Source organism: Nerophis ophidion, linkage group LG08 (assembly GCF_033978795.1).
Source record: "Nerophis ophidion isolate RoL-2023_Sa linkage group LG08, RoL_Noph_v1.0, whole genome shotgun sequence".
Classification (NCBI taxonomy): domain Eukaryota; kingdom Metazoa; phylum Chordata; class Actinopteri; order Syngnathiformes; family Syngnathidae; genus Nerophis; species Nerophis ophidion.
The window spans coordinates 26652506-26674311 of record NC_084618.1 but is presented as its reverse complement, the minus strand read 5'-3'; the positions used below and the strand labels follow the sequence as shown (position 1 = coordinate 26674311).

The 21806-nt window shown below is 40.8% G+C and overlaps 2 protein-coding genes across 2 annotated transcripts; one reads left to right on the top strand and one right to left on the bottom strand.

Annotated features, from left to right (window-relative positions):
- Nucleotides 1–301: 301 nt before the first annotated feature.
- prr15lb (proline rich 15 like b) lies at nt 302–17946 on the top strand. Its single transcript, XM_061908121.1, has 2 exons — nt 302–757; nt 11039–17946. The coding sequence occupies exon 2, from the start codon at nt 11061–11063 to the stop codon at nt 11388–11390; it is 330 nt and encodes a 109-aa protein (XP_061764105.1). The 5' UTR covers nt 302–757; nt 11039–11060; the 3' UTR covers nt 11391–17946.
- On the bottom strand, nt 11485–21602 carry pnpo (pyridoxamine 5'-phosphate oxidase). Its single transcript, XM_061908120.1, has 7 exons — nt 21363–21602; nt 17670–17794; nt 17503–17602; nt 17375–17428; nt 17187–17315; nt 14257–14327; nt 11485–12034 (listed from the first exon to the last, which is right to left on the bottom strand). Exons 1-7 carry the CDS (start codon nt 21555–21557, stop codon nt 11872–11874), a joined length of 837 nt encoding a protein of 278 aa, XP_061764104.1. The 5' UTR covers nt 21558–21602; the 3' UTR covers nt 11485–11871.
- Nucleotides 21603–21806: the final 204 nt, after the last annotated feature.

The following is a 21806-nucleotide window of genomic DNA, read 5'->3' as shown; positions in this document are numbered from 1 at the left end:
CAAAGTTTATGAGGTGCACCCCATTTTCTAACCAATTTGCTTATTGACATTGGACACATAGCAAGTTGGTCACACTAGTCAGCCTGCAGGAATTTTGGCGACACGTGACTACTTTCATTTAATAATTCATCAATGAAGAGAGCCAGTAGCTGCTGTTTATCATTTCAGACCATTTGAATGTCGGACAAACTTGCAAAGTAAGCGTCTGTGACTTCAGCTTATGCAAAACACTCCACTCATGTGCCCAGTGTGTGTGTGTGTGTGTGTGTGTAGCTTAGAGCAATCACACTTGTGAAACAGGAGTAGTGCAAACACAAAGATGACTTTATTCGCAGTCCAAATTCCACATTAGAGCGAATGAGCTTTTTTTTTTTGTTGTTCAAGAGAATTTGTAATGTGTTTGGAAAGCTGCTGCACTCTCAAGTTCTCCTCGGCTTTTTTGTGTTGTTTTTTTTTTGTCAGGAATCTAGGTGGACTGGAGGAAGGTCCCACTGAGTCACCGTCACACACTCCTGCACCCGGCTGGGCAGGATCAAGGTGTGTGTGTGTGTGGGAGAGTGAGTGAGTGTGTGTGTTTGTATGTGTGTGTGTGTGTGTGTGTGAGAGAGAGAGAGAGACTACAGGGTGATGAGCAGATGAGATGCAGACAGAAAGACGAAGATGTTGATCACCTGACAAGAAGAAGACAGAAAGGAGGGAAAGAAACCTCAACTATGACGGGACACACTCTTGTCTGATATTCTTCTTTGCCAACGAGGTTAGAACTCTATCTATCTATCTATCTATCTATCTATCTATCCATCTATCTATCTATCTATCTATCTATCTATCTATCTATCTATCTATCTATCTATCTATCTATCTATCTATCTATCTATCTATCTATCTATCTATCTATCTATCTATCTATCTATCTATCTATCTATCTATCTACAGTGGGAAAAAAAAGTATTTAGTCAGCCACCGATTGTGCAAGTTCTCCCACTTAAAATGATGACAGAGGTCTGTAATTGTCATCATAGGTACACAACTGTGGAAAAAAAAATCCAGGAATTCACATTGTAGGAATTTTTAAGAATTTTTTTGTAAATTATGGTGGAATATAAGTATTTGGTCAACCATTCAAAGCTCTCACTGATGGAAGGAGGTTTTGGCTCCAAATCTCCCGATTCATGGCCCCATTCATTCTTTCCTTAACACGGATCAATCGTCCTGTCCCCTTAGCAGAAAAACAGCCCCAAAGCATGATGTTTCCACCCCCATGCTTCACAGTAGTTATGGTGTTCTTGGGATGCAACTCAGTATTCTTCTTCCTCCAAACACGACGAGTTGAGTTTATACCAAAATGGATACATGGATGATACAGCAGAGGATTGGGAGAATGTCATGTGGTCAGATGAAACCAAAATAGAACTTTTTGGTATAAACTCAACTCGTCGTGTTTGGAGGAAGAAGAATACTGACTGAGTTGCGTCCAAAGAACACCATACCTACTGTGAAGCATGGGGGTGAAAACATCATGCGTCGGGGCTGTTTTTCTGCTAAGGGGACAGGACGATTGATCCGTGTTAAGGAAAGAATGAATGGGGCCATGTATCATGAGATTTTGAGGCAAAACCTCCTTCCATCAGTGAGAGCTTTGAATGGTTGACCAAATACTTATTTTCCACCATAATTTACCAATAAATTCTTTAATCATCCTACAATGTGAATTCCTGGATTTTTTTTCAAATTCTATCTCTAACTGTTGAAGTGTACCTATGATGAAAATTACAGACCTCTGTCATCATTTTAAGTGGGAGAACTTGCACAATCGGTGGCTGACTAAATACTTTTTTGCCCCACTGTATCTATCTATCTATCTATCTATCTATCTATCTATCTATCTATCTATCTATCTATCTATCTATCTATCTATCTATCTATCTATCTATCTATCTATCTATCTATCTATCTATCTATCTATCTATCCATCTATCCATCTATCTATCCATATACCTACCTACCTACCTACCTACCTACAGTACCTACCAACCTATCTATTACCTAACCATTCTACAAACCCCGTTTCCATATGAGTTGGGAAATTGTGTTAGATGTAAATATAAACGGAATACAATGATTTGCAAATCATTTTCAACCCATATTCAGTTGAATGCACTACAAAGACAAGATATTTGATGTTCAAAATCATAAACTTTATTTTTTTTTTGCAAATAATAATTAATTTTTAATTTCATGGCTGCAACACGTGCCAAAGTAGTTGGGAAAGGGCATGTTCACCACTGTGTTACATCACCTTTTCTTTTAACAACACTCAATAAACGTTTGGGAACTGAGGAAACTAATTGTTGAAGCTTTGAAAGTAGAATTCTTTCCCATTCTCGTTTTATGTAGAGCTTCAGTCATTCAACAGTCCGGGGTCTCCGCTGTCGTATTTTACGCTTCATAATGCGCCACACATTTTCGATCGGAGACAGGTCTGGACTGCAGGCGGGCCAGGAAAGTACCCGCACCCTTTTGTTGTAACACATGCTGAATGTGGCTTGGCATTGTCTTGCTGAAATAAGCAGGGGCGTCTATGAAAAAGACGACACTTAGATGGCAGCATATGTTGTTCCAAAACCTGTATGTACCTTTCAGCATTAATGGTGCTTTCACAGATGTGAAGTGTGAAGTGAATTATATTTATATAGCGCTTTTCTCTAGTGACTCAAAGCACTTTACATAGTGAAACCCAATATCTAAGTTACATTTAAACCAGTGTGGGTGGCACTGGGAGCAGGCGGGTAAAGTGTCTTGCCCAAAGACACAACGGCAGTGACTAGGATGGCGGAAGCGGGAATCGAACCTGTAACCCTCAAGTTACTGGCACGGCCGCTCTACCAACCGAGCTATGCCGCCCCATACCATGTGTAAGTTAGCCATGCCTTGGGCACAAATGCACCCCCATACCATCACAGATGCTGGCTTTTAAACTTTGCGTCAATAACAGTTTGGATGGTTCGCTTCCCCTTTGGTCCGGATGACATGATGTCAAATATTTCCAAAAATAATCTGAAACGTGGACTCGTCAGACCACAGAACACTTTTCCACTTTGCATCATTCTATCTTAGATGATCTTGGGCCCAGAAAAGCCGGCTGCGTTTCTGGATGTTGTTGATAAATGGCTTTCGCTTTGCATAGTAGAGCTTTAACTTGCACTTACAGATGTAGTGACAAACTGTATTTAGTGACAGTGGTTTTCTGAAGTGTTCCTCAGCCCATGTGGTGATATCCTTTAGAGATTGATGTCGGTTTTTGATACAGTGCCATCTGAGGGATCGAAGGTCACGGTTATTCAATGTTGTTTTCCGGCCATGCCGCTTACACGGAGTGATTTCTCCAGATTCTCTGAACCTTTTGATGATATTATGGACCGTAGATGTTGAAATCCCTAAATTCCTTGCAATTGCACTTTGAGAAACGTTGTTCTTAAACTGTTTGACTATTTGCTCACGCAGTTGTGGACAAAGGGGTGTACCTCGCCCCATCCTTTCTTGTGAAAGACTGAGCATTTTTTGGGAAGCTGTTTTTATACCCAGTCATGGGACCCATCTGTTCCCAATTTGCCTGCACACCTGTGGGATGTTCCAAATAAGTGTTTGATGAGCATTCCTCAACTTTATCAGTATTTATTGCCACCATTCTAAAGTTATTGATTATTTGCAAAAAAATTTAAAATGTTCATCAGTTTGAACATTAAATATGTTGTATTTCTAGCATATTTAACTGAATATGGGTTGAAAATGATTTGCAAATCCTCCGTGGAGAGAGAAGAACCTTCCAGAAGGACAATCCACCCATCAGGCATCTATGGTATAGTGGCCAGACGGAAGCCGTTTCTTTGTAAAAAAAAAAAAAAAAAAAAAAAAAAAAAAAAATTCCAAAATGCACCTGAAAGATTCTCAGGCCATGAGAAAATAAATTCTTTAGCCTGATGAGACAAAGATTGAAGTCTTTGGCGTGAATGCCAGGTGTCATGTTTGGAGGAAACCAGGCACCAGTCATCACCAGGCCAATACATCCCTACAGTGAAGCATGGTGGTGGCAGCATCATGCTGTGGGGTTGGTTTTCATTGGCAGGAACTGTGAGGCTAGTCAGGAAAGAGGGAAAGCTGAATCCAGCAATGTACGGAGACATCCTGGATAAAAAGCAACGCTTCCCACCAATCTGATGGAGCTTGAGAGGTGGTGCAAAGAGGAATGAGAGAAAGTGCCCAAAGATAGGCGTGCCAAGTGTGTGGCATCATGTTCAAAAAGACTTGAGGCTGGAATTTCTGCCAAAGGTATTGAGCAAAGGCTGTCAATACTTATATACTTCTCATTTCTTACTTTTCAATTTTTATGAATTTGCAAAAAATGTCTAAAAAAAACTTTTTCACATTGTCATTATTGGGTATTGTGTGTAGAATTTTGAGTGCAAAAATTAATTTCTTCTATTTTGGAATAAGGCTGTAACATAACAAAATGTGGAAAAAGTGAAGCGCTGTGAACACTTTTCAAATGCACGTATACCTACCCACCTACCTTCTTGTCTACTTTCTTATCTACCTAACTACCCACCTAACTACCTTCTTAATTACTAGTATGTACCTACCTACCTACTAGTATCTACCTACTAATATCTACCTACCTACTAGTACCTAACTATTAGTATCTACTTACATACCTACCTACTAATACCTATCTACTAGTATCTACCTACTAATATCTACTGACATACATAACTACTCATACATACCTACCTTCTTATCTACCTACCTACCTTCTTATTTACTTTCTCATCTACCTACCCACCTGACTACCTACTATGTATCTACCTACTAGTATCGACTTACCTATCTGCCTACGAGTATTTACTTTCCTACCTACCTACTAGTACCTATATTCTACTATCTAACGATTAGTCTCTACTTACATACCTACCTACCTACAAGTACCTACCAACCAGTGTCTACCTACTAGTATCTACTTACATGCCTACCTATAAATACCTACCTACCTACCTACCTACCTACCTACCTACCCCTTTAGCTACTTTCTTATCTACTTAGCTACCTATCCACCAAACTTCTTTGGAGTATCTACCTACCTACCTACCTACCTACCTACCCCTTTAGCTACTTTTTTTTTCTACTTAGCTACCTATCTACCAAACTACTTATAGTATCTACCTACTTGCATTTACCTACCGACCCACCTTTCTATCTTTTCGTATCCACCTATTTACCTGCCGAGCTACTTTCTTATCTATTTAGCTACCTATCAAACTAACTACTTACCAGTACCTAAATACCTACCTAACTACCTACCCCTTTAGCTACTTTCTTATCTACTTAGCTACCTATCTACCAAACGTCTTTCGAGTATCTACCTACCTATCTACCTACCTAGCCCTTTAGCTACTTTTTTTCTACTTAGCTACCTAGCTACCAAACTACTTATAGTATCTACCTACTTGCATTTACCTACCGACCCACCTTTCTATCTTTTCGTATCCACCTATTTACCTACAGAGCTACTTTCTTATCTATTTAGCTACCTATCAAACTAACTACTTACTATTACCTACATACCTACCTACCTACTCCTTTAGCTACTTTCTTATCTACTTAGCTACCTATCAAACTAACTACTTACTAGTACCTACATACCTACCTACCTACCTACCCCTTTAGCTACTTTCTTATCTACTTAGCTACCTATCTACCAAACTACTTACGAGTATCCACCTACCTACCTACCTAGCTACCCCTTTAGCTACTTTTTTTTTCTACTTACCTACCTATCTACCAAACTACTTACTAATATCTACCTACTAGCATTTACCTACCGACCCACCTTTCTACCTTTTCGTATCCACCTATTTACCTACCGAGCTACTTTCTTATCTATTTAGCTACCTATCTAACTAACTACTTACTAGTACCTACCTACCTACCTACCTACCTACCTACTTACCTACCTACCCCTTTAGCTACTTTCTTATCTACTTAGCTACCTATCTACCAAACTACTTACGAGTATCCACCTACCTATCTAGCTACCCCTTTAGCTACTTTTTTATCTACTTAGCTACCTATCTACCAAACTACTTACTAGTATCTACCTACTAGCATTTACCTACCGACCCACCTTTCTACTTTTTCGTATCCACCTATTTACCTACCGATATACTTTCTTATCTACTTAGCTACCCATCTACCTAACTACTTACTAGTATCTAACTACCTACCCACCTGCCCCCCTAGCTACCTCCTTATCTACCTAGCAACCTCCCTATGCTGCTGTAACCATGGTAACCAGTCGTCAGCAAACAAGGAGCTGGAATGAAAGAGCGAGGATAAAGTGCGTGGGGGTCACACATGAGAATGTGGGAATGTGAGGGCACGGCGTATCGGCGGAGGCGTGCGAGCCCCTCTCCGGGCTCCAACGGCATGCCAGTCCGTGGCGGTGTGGTCGGCCGGTTAGCGATTGTTGTTTTTGCAGCGCACAAAAAGAGTGACTTATTAAATGTGGAGGCCCTGCTTTGTGTCAACAGGCCGCTCTCAAAGGTCAAACAGGAAGTGGCGTCGTAAAGTGGCAGTCGCTGCACCTCCTGTGCACGTGGATTCAAACCCGGATCTGATTGGAGGAGGTGGAAGGGATAAAACAGTAACAGCAGATCAAACACGACTCGGGGACCTTTTGTACGAGCGCTCCCAGCAGGTGTGCCCTGATAAGCGTGACAAGCGTGCACGGGTTCTTTATTTGCATAGCTGCTCGTACACGCCAAGAAAGTATTCACACTCTTACTTTTCCTCCAGTCGGGGCCCAAAACAGAAATATTCAAAAGTAGGCGGCCTTTTGAATTCAACTGATATCGGATATCGGTCCCGATATCAGCAAAACTGCATGTTAAATGGGTGATATGATGTGCAACACGAGCAGTCCAGCAGTGTGTTTACTTGTGTGTGATATCATGTGTGATACAAACAGTCCCGCAGCGTGTTTACTTCTGTGTGATATCATGTGTGATACAAACAGTATCGCAGCGTGTTTTTGTGTGATATCATGTGCGATACAAGCAGGCCTGCAGCATGTTTACTTGTGCGTGATATCTTGTGCAATACTAGCAGTCCCAAAGAATGTTTACTTGTGTGTGATATCATGTGCGATACAAGCAGTCCCGCAGCGTGTTTTTGTGTATATCATGTGCGATATGAGCAGTCCCAGGGTGTGTTTCCCTGTGTGTTATATCATGTGCGATACAAGAAGTCCCGCAACGTGATTACTTGTGTGTGATATCATGTGCGATACAAGCAGTCCTGCAGCGTGTTTACTTGTGTGTGATATCATGTGCGACATGAGCAGTCCCGGAGTGTGTTTACTTGTGTGTGATATCATGTGCGATATGAGCAGTCCCGGAGCGCGTTTACTTGTGCGTGATATCATATGCGATACAAGCAGTCTCGCAGCGTGTTTACTTGTGTGTGATATCATGTGCGATACAAGCAGTTCTGCACCGTGTTTACTCGTGTGTGATACCATGTGCAATACGAGCAGTCCTGCAGTGTGTTTACTTGTGTGTGACATAACCTGCGATATGAGCAGTCTAGCAGCGTGTTTACTGGTTTGTAATATAATGTGCGATACAAGCAGTCCTGCAGAGTGTTACTTGTGTTTGTGATATAATGTGCGATACAAGCAGGCCTGCAGCATGTTTACTTGTGTGTGATATCATGTGCGATACAAGCAGTCCCGCAGCGTGTTTTTGTGTATATCATGTGCAATATGAGCAGTCCCAGGGTGTGTTTTCCTGAGTGTTATATCATGTGCGATATGAGCAGTCCCAAAGTGTGTTTCCCTGTGTGTTATATCATGTGCGATACAAGAAGTCCTGCAGCGTGTCTACTTGTGTGTGATATCATGTGCGACATGAGCAGTCCCGGAGTGTGTTTACTTGTGTGTGATATCATGTGCGATATGAGCAGTCCCGGAGCGCGTTTACTTGTGCGTGATATCATATGCGATACAAGCAGTCTCGCAGCGTGTTTACTTGTGTGTGATATCATGTGCGGTACAAGCAGTTCTGCACCGTTTACTTGTGTGTGATACCATGTGCGATACGAGCAGTCCTGCAGTGTGTTTACTTGTGTGTGACATAACCTGCGATATGAGCAGTCTCGCAGCATGTTTACTGGTTTGTAATATAATGTGCGATACAAGCAGTCCTGCAGAGTGTTACTTGTGTTTGTGATATCATGTGCGATACGAGCAGTCCTGCAGCTTGTTTACTGGTGTGTGATATAATGTGCGATTCAAGCAGTCCTGCAGCGTGTTAACTTGTGTGTAATATAATGTGCGATACAAGCAGTCCTGCAGTGTTACTTGTGTTTGTGATATCATGTGCGATATGAGCAGTCCTGCCGCTTGTTTACTTTTGTGTGTGATATCACATACAATAGAAGCAGTCCTACCACGTGTTTGTGTGTGATATCATATACGATACAAGCGGTTCTGCAGAGTGTTTACTTGTTGGTGATATCATGTGCGATACAAGCAGTCCTGCAGCATGTTTACTTGTTTGATATCATGTGCGATACCAGCAGTCCCGCAGCGTGTTTCCTTGCATGTGACATCATGTACGATACAAGCAGTCCTGCAATTAAATGACCTCCAATAAGCACACAATTTCCTGTATTTTACTGAAGTCATTGAAAAAAGGAAAACATGCTAGGCTATAGGCTATTTGGAGCTACACAACAGCTAAGCACACAATAGCACACAAGCTAGAGCAGGGATGTCAATCTTGTTTTCATTGAGAGCCACAGTGAATAATACATAAGTTCAAGTCTATTCAATTACCGCATGATACTATGACACAATTCTTTAATAATTGTTTGTATAGCTCTTAATCATAATTATATATTTGTTTTATGTACACTGTAAAAAATAATGTGTAGATATTATAGTAAAAAATACCTGAAAGTTCAGTCGCCAAAATGTTATTGTAAAAATGTTTTGGGTTTTGTTACAGAATATAAATGAACATGAAAAACAGTACATATACAGTGTTTGCGGTGTATTACTGTATATGGAAAAATTACACCACAATTTTGTTTTTATTTACGGTAAAACCCTGGAGATTGTGCTACCATTTTATTTTCCGCGTAAACATTTTTTTTCAGTGCACAATTTGATGGATAACTTCCTCTAAACCCACGAGTCATTTTTATTTTAACAAAAGAGTTAAAGAACGTAATACTTGATCAAAGTTTTAAAAAACATGAAATTGCTTGCGGTATGTATTTTTTTTCCGTCAAAATGGAAAGTTGAATAGGGTTTTTATTATTTATATTCTATTATTGCCGTCGAAAATTATCAAATAATTATAGTTACATATTACTTACATACAAAAAAAAAGTAATTTGACAATGAGCTGTGCTTTTACTGACATCTAGCGTCTACTTTAAAGTCTGTGTGTTGTAAAATGAGTAAAACAGTGGTGTCGAACTCAAATATAGATTGGACCAAAATTTAAAACTGAACAAAGCCGCGGGCCAAGATTCAACAAATTAACCTTTTAAAAGGGACCCGGACAACTTTTGCATTGAATATTGAACAAGCAAGGCTTACATAACTTTATAGTGACATACAAAGTCCAGTTTCAAATAATAATAATAAAATATCAATAATTATTGCTCAGTTTGCTACACTGATTTGCTTTAACACTGAATATGGAACAAGCAACGCTTATATAACTTAATAGTGCAAAATCAACTATTGAAAAACAATCGAAAAAAACATGAAAGGCATATTAATACAATTTTACTAAAAAATTAAATGCCTCTTTTCTATTTGCAGCCTCTGAGGTAAAAAATCAACATGAACTTTTTCCACAGGCTAATAAATTTGAAAATAAATAGGGGGGAGGGGGGGTTCTTGGTAGCGGGGAGTTTATATTGTAGCGTCCCGGAAGAGTTATTGCTGCAAGGGGTTCTGGGTATTTGTTTTGTTGTGTTACGGTGCGGATGTTCTCCCAAAATGTGTTTGTCATATTATTTTTTGGTGTGGGCTCACAGTGTGGCGCATATTTGTAACAATGTTAAAGTTGTTTATACGGCCACCATCAGTGTGACCTGTATGGCTGTTGACCAAGTATGCCTTGCATTCACATACCTGTGTGTAGAAGCTGCATATATTATGTGACTGGGCCGGCACGCTGTTTGTATGGAGGAAAAGCGGAAGTGACGACAGGTTGTAGAGAATGTTAAAGGCAGTGCTTTTAAGGCACGCCCCCAATATTGTTCTCCGGGTGGAAATCGGGAGACTGTTTTTCGGGAGGGACAGTGAAATTCGGGAGGGTTGGCAAGTATGAGTATTAGCGGTAAATGCTGTATAATACCGGCGGGCCAGCACTAATGTTAATTTGATATTGCCCCAAGGGCCAAATGAAATTACAGGGCGGGCCAAATTTGGCTCGAGGGCCAGAGTTTGACACCATGGAGTAAAACATCAATACAGTTGTTGAAATTCTGTGCTTTTTGAGTGGAGGCTATAAGGAGCGCAGAAAACATTGATGTCTAAGTCACAAGTCGAGGCAGTTTTTAGTTTTCAGACTTAGGGATGGGCTTGGTTGCCATGGAGACAGTAGCGTAAACAATAAGATGTAGCATAGTAGTCGTGCGAGACATATCAGGTCACATGGGACGGACAGAAGATCCTCGCCCGCGTCGTTTATTAATTGATCAGCGGCGAGGGTCAGGTGTCCCACGGTGGCCCCGCCCTCACCCTAACACCTGCGAGACCTTAAACGCATCATAGAGACACTCGATGCTTTCGACTCAGTCCTGGGTACTGAACGCATCACCACAATAAGAGCCTTAGTGTTGCCATGACGACCGTAAACAAAGTGTTCCTGCTGTGTGTGCGTGTGGTCTGATGGTGAGCGGTTCTAGAAAGTGGACCCGGGATCTCTTGTGGTCCTGATGTTGTCTCCCGCGTGCCCCGCAGGTCCCGCGTCCTCGCCGTCGCCATGGCCGACCCCAGCTGGTGGAAGCTGACCTTCTCCCGCAAGAAGAAGTCCGAGTCCAAGGTCCTGTACGAGATCCCGGCCGAGCACGGCAGCAACACCAAGGCGGAGCCCGGCGGCGGTCCCGTCGCTCCCGAGGCGCCAGACGGCCAGTTCAGCGCCCGGCTGGAGAAGATGGTGGACAAGTCGGCCGCCAGGGGGCGCCACGTCAAGGTCTCCCACTCGGGTCGCTTCCAGGAGAAGAAGAGGGTCCGGGCCACGCTGGCCGAGAACCCGGACCTGTTTGCCGAGCAGAACCTGGCCGAGCAGAACCACAAGACGACGGACAAGTAGCGAGGCGATAAGACGCGTTGGGGGGTCTAAAAAGGTGCACGCCGGCACTGCGGTGCACTGGACCGGCGCCACAGCCAATTATTGATCCCCCGTGTGGTCTTCAGACTTTTTTTTATTTTCCAAATCAAATCCAGCAGCACCAAAATTCCATGTAGTACATATGAAACATGAAAAATATGTATTTTGTTTACTCAAAAACAATGTGACGTCCTCTCTCTTTAGGCCTTGTTCCACGCTTTTGCTGACTCAGCAAGGCGTCTGTCGTTGCTTCTGTTGCCATGGCGACGGTAAGCACACACTGTCACTTGATACACTTGCAGCCCTCATCATCATCATCATCATCCGCATCACAACTGACACCTTCTGGCCACAAACTGCACTCAGACTTCAATTACAAAAATTATTATTATTATGGCACGGCTAATTGAAACATTTAGATACCGATCAAGCGTGTCACATGACCACAGCCGATGGCGGTCCTTCACGGGGACAATCTCTGGTAAACCCAGCCGCCCTCGCCACGGTGCTGGTATTCGCCCGGCTCGGCCTCGGCGTCTAGTCTGGTGAAGACGATGCGGTCGTGGAGTCTGTTGGTCTGACCCTGCCAGAACTCCATCAGGTGGGGCTTCACCATGTAGCCCCCCCTGGTGGACACAAAGAATACACGCGACTGTTAAACACTTTAGTGCAGATGAACATCATGCTGAACCCTTAGTTCCACCAGCTGTTAGCACTTTAGCACCTGTACAGACTTGCATATATAGTTCCAGGCAGGTTCGCTAGCATGCTAAAGCACCGGTGCCACCAGCTGTTAGCACTTTAGCACCTGTGCAGACTTACATATATAGCTCCAGGCAGGTTTGCTAGCATGCTAAGGCGCCAGTGTCACCAGCTGTTAGCACTTTAGCACCTGTGCAGACTTACATATATAGCTCCAGGCAGGTTCGCTAGCATGCTAAAGCGTAGGTGCCATCAGCAGATAGCGCTTTAGCACCTACGCAGATCAACATGATAGCTCCAGGCAGGTTAGCAAGTGTGCTAAAGCCTCACTGCCACCAGCTGTTAGCACTTTAGCGCCTGTGCAGACTACCAAATAGAGCTCCAGGCAGGTTATCTAGAATGCTATTTAGTGCCACCAGCTGTTAGCACTTTAGCACCTGTGCATATCAACATGTTAGCTCCAGGCAGGTTAGCAAGTGTGCTAAAGCCTCACTGCCACCAGTTGTTAGAACTTTAGCGCCTGTGCAGACCAACAAATAGAGCTCCAGGCAGGTTATCTAGAATGCTATTTAGTGCCACCAGCTGTTAGCACTTTAGCACCTGTGCAGACTTACATATATAGCACCAGGCAGGTTCGCTAGCATGCTAAAGCGCCAGTGCCACCAGCTGTTAGAACTTTAGCACCTGTGCAGACTCACATATACAGCTCCAGGCAGGTTCGCTAGCATGCTAAAGGGTTGGTGCCACCAGCAGTTAGCGCTGTAGCACCTACGCAGATCAATATGATAGCTCTAGGCAGGTTAGCAAGTGTGCTAAATCCTCACTGCCACCAGCTGTTAGCACTTTAGCAACTTTGCAGACTAACAAATAGAGCTCCAGGCAGGTTATCTAGAATGCTATTTAGTGCCACCAGCTGTTAGCACTTTAGCACCTGTGCAGACTTACATATGTAGCTCCAGGCAGGTTCGCGAGCATGCTAAAGCATCGTTGCCACAAGCAATTAGCGCTTTAGCACCTGCGCCGATCAACATGATAGCTCCAGGCATGTTAGCTAATATGCTAAAGCCTCAATTCCACCAGCTGTTATCACTTTATTATATGTTCAGACTAACATGGTAGCTCCAGGCATGTTAGCTAATATGCTAAAGCCTCACTTCCACCAGCTGTTGTCACTTTATTATATGTTCAGACTAACATGGTAGCTCCAGGCATGTTAGCTAATATGCTAAAGCCTCACTTCCAACAGCTGTTATCACTTTATTATATGTGCAGACTAACATGATAGCTCCAGGCCTTTAAGTAGCATGCTTAAACCTTGGTGCAACCAGCTGTTAACACTTTAGCATCCGTGTGCAGAGTAATATGACAGGTCAAGGGAGGTTAGCTGACATGCAAAAGTGTCAATGCCACCAACTGTTAGCACTTTAGCACCTGTACAGGCAATCCTTATAGCTCTAGACAGGTTAGCCGGCATGCTAAATGTTCTCTGATATGAGCTGTTAGCACTTAAACAACTGCGGACTAACGTGATAAATCCAGGCAGGTTGCTAGCATGCTAAAGCTTTGGTACCACATGTTAGCACTTCAGCACCTGAGCAAATCAACATGAAAGCTGAAGGCAGGTTACTAGCAAGCTAAAGATTCACTGCCACCAGCTGTTAGCATTTGTGCACTTTTGCAGACTAACATGATAGCTCCAGGCAAGTTATATAGCAATGCTAAATCTTCTCTGACACCTGCTGTTAGCACTTAAACAACGGGAGATTAACACGATAGCTCCAGGCAGTTTAACTAGCATGCTGAATCTGACAGCAAGTGTTGTTAGCACTTTAGCAAACACAAAAACTCCAGGTACGTTGCTAGCATGCTAAAGCCTCACTGCCACCAGCAGTTAGCATGGTCAACATGATAGCTCAATGCAGATTAGCAAATGTGCTAAAGCATCTGTGCCACCACCAAGCTATAGATGTCTTACAACCTAGTAATTGGCATGTTGGCTGAAAAGTCGCGAGATGGAGAGTTATGTGGAGATTGCACATCAACAACAAACTCTTTCTCAGCGTCTTACTGTTCCTGTTCCCGGCCTCTCACCCCACGTCAGCTGCTCCTAACGAGGACAATGATGGAAAATGGAAAGAAAACTCACCAGTAGTCAGGCATCGGCACTTGTGTGTCCTTGTACTTCTCCTCCAGTTCTGCATTCTTCTCCCTCAGGTACTACAAGAACATAAATCCGACATGCTACCTGTTAGCATTAGCGATTTTACATGGCGATTTCAACACCTCTAAATGTGTTAATGAAAACTACAACTAAGATGCACGTTACAATCAAACAGCTGGTTTGTAATAAGTTCAATACTTACAGTATTTACACTTTGTAGGACTCAACAAAAAAGACTGTCACATTCAACCTAATGGAAAAGACTACTTCCTGGCTAGCATAAAACGTCTTGTAATGTTACAATTTTACATGCCAACAAAGCAAGAAGAAAGTGTTCAAAAGTACAGAGGGGATCCCCTTTTCAAAATGCGCTAACTTAATGCCAATTTACATTGGATTTACCAAAGACATGTTATTAATTAGCATTAGCGATTTTATATGGCGATTTTAACACCTCCAAATGTGTTAATGAAAACTACAACTAAGATCCACGTTACAATCAAACAGCTGGTTTGTAATAAGTTCAATACTTACAGTATTTACACTTTGTAGGACTCAACAACAACAAAAACTGTCACATTCAACCTAATGGTAAAGACTACTTCCTGGCTAGCATATAACATCTTCTAATGTTACTATTTTACATGCCAACAAAGCAAGAACAAAGTGTTCAAAAGTACAGAAGGGCTTCCCTTTTCAAAATGCGCTAGCTCAATGCTAATTTACATTGGATTTGCCAAAGACATGCTACCAATTAGTATTAGCGATTTTGCATGGCGATTTAAACCCCTCCAAATGTGTTAATGAAAACTACAACTATAATGCACATTACAATCAAACAACTGGTGTGTAATAAGTACAATACTTACAGTATCAACACTTTGTAGGACTCAACTAAAGACTGTCACAAAAACATAATGGCAAAGACTACTTCCTGGCTAGCATAATGTCTTCTAATGTTACAATTTTACATGCCAACAAATCAAGAAGAAAGTGCTGAAATAGTAGGGCTGCCCTTTTCAAAATGTGTTAGCTCAATGCTAATTTACATTGGATTTACCAAAGACATGCTACCAGTTAGCATTAGCAATTTTACATGGCGATTTCAACACCTCCAAATGTGTTAATGAAAACTACAACTAAGATGCACGTTACAATCAAACAGCTGGTTTGTAATAAGTTCAATACTTACAGTATTTACACTTTGTAGGACTCAACAAAAAAAAACCTGTCACATTCAACCTAATGGTAAAGACTACTTCCTGGCTAGCATATAACATCTTCTAATGTTACTATTTTACATGCCAACAAAGCAAGAAGAAAGTGTTCAAAAGTACAGAAAGGCTTCCCTTTTCAAAATGCGCTAGCTCAATGCTAATTTACATTGGATTTGCCAAAGACATGCTACCAATTAGTATTAGCGATTTTGCATGGCGATTTAAACACCTCCAAATGTGTTAATGAAAACTACAACTATAATGCACATTATAATCAAACAACTGGTGTGTAATAAGTACAATACTTACAGTATCAACACTTTGTAGGACTCAACTAAAGACTGTCACAAAAACATAATGGTAAAGACTACTTCCTGGCTAGCATAATGTCTTCTAATGTTACAATTTTACATGCCAACAAATCAAGAAGAAAGCGCTGAAATAGTAGGGCTCCCCTTTTCAAAATGTGTTAGCGCAATGCTAATTTACATTGGATTTACCAAAGACATGCTACCAGTTAGCATTAGCAATTTTACATGGCGATTTCAACACCTCCAAATGTGTTAATGAAAAATACTACTAAGATGCACGTTACAATCAAACAGCTGGTGTTTACAAAGTACAGTACTTACAGTATTAACACTTTGTGGGACTCAACAAAAGACAAGACTGTCACATTCAACCTAATGGCAAAGACTACTTCCTGGCTAGCATAAAACATATTCTAATGTTACAATTGTACATGCCAACATTGCAAAAAGAAAACGCTCTAAAGTACAGTTAGACTCCCCTTTTCAAAATGCGCTAGCTCATTGCTAATTTACATTGGATTTGCCAAAGACATGCTACCAATTAGCATTAGTAATTTTACATGGCGATTTCAACACCTCCAAATGTGTTAATGAAAACTACAACTAAGATGCACATTACGATCAAACAGCTGGTGTTTACTAAGTACAATACTTACAGCATCAACACTTTGTAGGACTCAACTAAAGACAAGACTGTCATATTCAACCTAATGGCAAAGACTACTTCCTGGCCGACATAAAACATATTCTAATGTTACAATTGTACATGCCAACAATGCAAAAAGAAAACGCTCTATAAAGTACAGTTGGACTCCTCTTTTCGAAATGCGCTAGCTCAATGCTAATTTACATTGGATTTGCCAAAGACATGCTACCAATTAGCATTAGCAATTTTACATGGCGATTTCAACACCTCCAAATGTGTTAATCAGATGCACGTTACAATCAAACAGCTGGTGTTTACGAAGTACAGTACTTACAGTATTAACACTTTGTAGGACTCAACAAAAGACAATACTGTCACATTCAACCAAATGGATTTACCAAAGACATGCTACCAATTAGCATTAGCAATTTTAAACGAAGATTTCAACACCTCCAAATGTGTTAATGAAAACTACAACTAAGATGCACATTACAATCAAACAGCTGGTGTGTAATAAGTACAATACTTACAGAATTAACACCTTGTAGGACTCAACTAAAGACTGTCACATTCAACCTAATGGCAAAGACTACTTCCAGGTTAGCACACATATACATTACTGCCATATAAGATTATGGATTTTAAAGAAAGAACATTTATCAACACATTTGAACACACACAAAAGCACCAAAAGTTGGTACCTTTGTGTACAACTAATTTTTCAGCGCTACAAATCCTTACGTCTCTGTTGGGGACCGGCGTGCTCTGTCGGCTCACCACGGCGCCGACCTGGCTGCTCTTGGGCCGCGAGTGGAAGTAGTCGCAGGAACTCTGGTAGGGGATGCGCTCCACCTCGCCCTCGATGCGGATCTAGCAGGACCAGGAGGTCATGTGTCGGGGACGTGATCAGAACAAGGTGGACGTCTCACCTGTCGGTTGAGAGGCTCCCAGTAGAAGACCAAGCAGGCGTGAGGGTTGCTCTCCTGTGTGAGGGACAACAATCTTGGCTCACCGACGCTTCCTTGGCCATCATTTCGCTGGAGAGCACACAACTCACCAGCTCCTTGCCCTTACGGCTCTCGTAGTTGCTGAAGAAGCGGAAGCCGTCGCCGCTGTAACCTTTGAGCAGAACCATGCGGGCCGACGGGTGGCCATCCCTGTACGAGCACACCCAAATATTAGGTGCACCCTCGGAGCACTGGGGTAAAGTGGCCGGAGCCTTACTTGGTCGCCGTGGCGATGCACATGGCGTTGGCCTCCCCGATCTCAGGACACTTGGTGGCTTCTTCGAACCAGCTCCCAAACTGCTTGATCGGGTCGAGAGACACCAGCTGGCTCTCTTCGAAACACTGCCGACACAATCGTGAGCAGTGAACGCAGCACGGAGAGCGCCGTGCAGACCCTGAAGGCTTCATTGGTCTGTCACTGATATTTTTGTGTCATGAATAGGACATTAAAAAGAAAAGATTGATTTATTTGAACTTGAAATGTATATTTTTTTGGGGAGGGGGCGGCGGGGACAAATTGATCTCCTTTTTTACTGGACCTGAAAACTTGATTTTCATTTGATATTTTTTTCATTTTATTTATTACAAATAAATATATGAATCAATAATAATCCGCACAGACTGGTTAATTTGCGTGAATTAGCACAATGAGAAAACCAGAAATTCTGTAAACGAAAATAAAATTATATAACATAATCAAAATAACATATATATATATATATATATATATATATATATATAGTTAAAATATATTAAAATAAGGTGCATATATTTAATAAATATTTAATCATAATTACTCAAAAAACAGAAATTCTAAAAATATATAACAATTAAAACTATATGTATTTATTTATACATAAATATATACAGCTATAATATAATTAAATATATACGTTGTATGAATATATTATTGTAATTATATATATATATATATATATATATATATATATATTAATATATGTATACAATTAATACATATTTATATATTCTACAAATATATAACTAACATTTAAATATGTATTAATTGTGTACTAATTATTATATGAATTAATTTATGTTATATATTTTAAAATTATAATATATATATATATATATATATATATATATATATATATATATATATATATATATATATATACATATATCCATCCATCCATCCATCCATTTCTACCGCTTACTCCCTTTTGGGGTGGCGGGGGGCGCTGGCGCCTATCTCAGCTACAATCGGGCGGAAGGCGGGGTACACCCTGGACAAGTCGCCACCTCATCGCAGGGCCAACACAGATAGACAGACAACATTCACACTCACATTCACACACTAGGGCCAATTTAGTGTTGCCAATCAACCTTTGGAATCATGTCTTTGGAAGTGGGAAGAAGCCGGAGGACCCGGAGGGGGAGGACATGCAAACTCCACACAGAAAGATCCCGAGCCTGGATTTGAACCAGGACCTTCGTATTGTGAGGCAGACGCACTAACCCCTCTGCCACCGTGAAGCCCATATATATATATTCGCATTAATCAGTACCCAAAAAGTAGCTCTTGGTTTCAAAAAGGTTGTTGACCCCTGGTTTAGATGTTGGCCCTTTGTTGTTAAGGCGGCCCCCTTAAAAACACAGCGCTGCGGGAAACCCTGGTTTAAGATTGGCAAATACTTTACAAGTGTAAAACACAGAGAGAATTTCTGCAACTTGTGTACAACAGACAGTGAACAATAAGGATTTTTTTTATCATTATAATTACTTATTAGTTTTATTAGTTATGATTAAGGAAACCAATACAGTAATTTGACAATGATTTTCAAGCATGTGCTTTTACCGCCATCTAGTGTCTACTTTTAAGTCTCTGCTATAAAACGAGTAAAACATCAATACAGTATTTATTTTCCAATTTTTGTTGAGACCCTGTGTTTTTTTTGGGTTAAGGTCACAAGAATCTCCTAAAACTTAAGTAACACATTCATAAAATAACAAGTTTATTCAATGTTAAAAAAAAAGAATTATCCTCAAAACATAGCAACTTTTGATGCAAATTTACGAAAAAGCCGTCTTAAAGGCCTACTGAAACCCACTACTACCGACCACGCAGTCTGATAGTTTATATATCAATGATGAAATATTAACATTGAAACACATGCCAATACGGCCTTTTTTGGTTGACTAAATTACAATTTTAAATTTCCCGGGAGTTTCGTCTTCGAAACGTTGTGTAATGATGACGTGTACGCAAGACGTCACTGGTTTTTAGGAAGTATGAGCGCTGCGCACACACACAGCTAAAAGTCGTCTGCTTTAACGGCATAATTGTACAGTTTTTCGGACATCTGTGTTGCTGAATCTTTTGCAATTTGTTCAATTAATATTGGAGAAGTCAAAATAGAAAGATGGAGTTGGGAAGCTTTCGCCTTTAGCCACACAAACACACGGTGATTCCTTGTTTAAAATTCCTGGAGGTGAAACTTTCCTATGGATCAGAGAGCGGTCAACCCAACATGGATCCCGACCACATGTCAACCAGCAGGTTTCGGTGAAAAAATTGTGGTTAAAATGTCAGTTCTTACCGGAGAAAAGCTGAGCTTGTCCGTCCATAGCTGCCGTCGACTCCCCTGAGACGTCAAGACACCCGTGGAGACACCCTTCCGACTATCAGGTTATATTAAACTCACTAAAACACTAGCAACACAATAGAAAGATAAGGGATTTCCCAGAATTAAGCTAGTAAATGTCTCTAAAAACATCGAAATCAGTCCCAATGCAATCGCGTTTTTTTTTTAACTTTTTATTTTTTTATTTTTCTAGTCCGTTGCTATCAATATCCTCAAATAAATGAATCTTTCATCCTCGCTCAAATTAATGGGGAAATTGTCGTTTTCTCGGTCCGAATAGCACTTTTTGTTGGAGGCTCCCATTAAAAACAATGTGAATATGTGAGGAGCCATCAAACATGTGACGTCATCGTCTGCGACTTCCGGTAGAGAAGTACGGGGAAGGCGGTCGTATTTATTAATAGCATTTTTTTACTTTATCGTGGATGTTCTCTACTAAATCCTTTGAGCAAAAATATGGCAATATCACAAAATGATCAAGTATGACACATAGAATGGACCTGCTATCCCCGTTTAAATAAGAAAATCTCATTTCAGTAGGCCTTTAAGTCTCTGCTATAAAACGAGTAAAACATCAATACAGTATTTATTTTCCAATTGTTGTTGAGACCCTGTGATTTTTTTGGGGGTTAAGGTCACAGGAACCCCCTAAAATATAAATATCACATTCATTTAATTAGGTTTATTCAATGTTAAAAAAGAATAAGCCTCGACACGTTGCAACTTTTGATCCAAATTTCCGAAAAAGTGGTCTTGAACTCGGGTATTTCCTGTCACAATTACAAAAAAAAAAGCTTGAGAAATCCTGAAGGGACAGATATAAAAAAATGAAAATCACAAGATGATAAAAATTATAAAAACTGACCAAAAACGGATGTTTATGTTCAAAACCGGAACCGGAAGTTGAAAACCAGCGTGGTTTTGTATCCTGCGTAAGATATGATAATGGATCAATTGATTACACAAATAAATGTATACATTTAAAAAGATACACCACATAACACCACGCGGTTTTCCAACAAGCCACTCTTGCGGTCGTGTCTTTAAATAGCAACTTCCGGTTCCGCTGTTGGTATACGAAAAAAACCTTATTTTTATTATATTTCGATTTTTGTAAGAAGTAAAATAAAAAATATAGCGGCTTTGTTGCACTTGCACAGTGAAAAGGAAACGCATTTATTATTGGTGTTTCAAAATAAACGTCAACTAACCCGTTCATTTGCTTTTCAATTGCTACTCCTGAAAAGAAGATTCACCGAACAAAACACACAATAGTGCAGACTAAATCTTGTTGCAAAGCTCACCTCCTCGTCTCCTTTGTATCTTTTCCGCATGTCGCTAAGGTCCATGCCTGCGCTGTCACACGTTGACTTCCTGCCGAGGAAATGTGCAAAGACGCGGGTCCGTTTGCACGCAGTCGGGTGGACAAGAGACGACGGATTTTCACCCAAAAAGCCCACAATGTGTTTTAATGAGCGACCACTGAGTGTCCTTCTCATGCTGCTCCGCCATCCGCCACTGACGTAACTGCACCGCTGACGTAACTGCACTGCCGAGTTTACGTAAAAACATTGAATGCGTTTTTTATTTTTATTTTATTTATTTATTTGTTTGTCGTTAAAAAGGGAGTTTTTTTCGGGTAGGTGCGCTAATTGTAAGTGTATCTTGTGTTTTTTTTATGTTGATTTAATAAAATAAATAAATATATATATATATATATATATATATATATATATATATATATATAT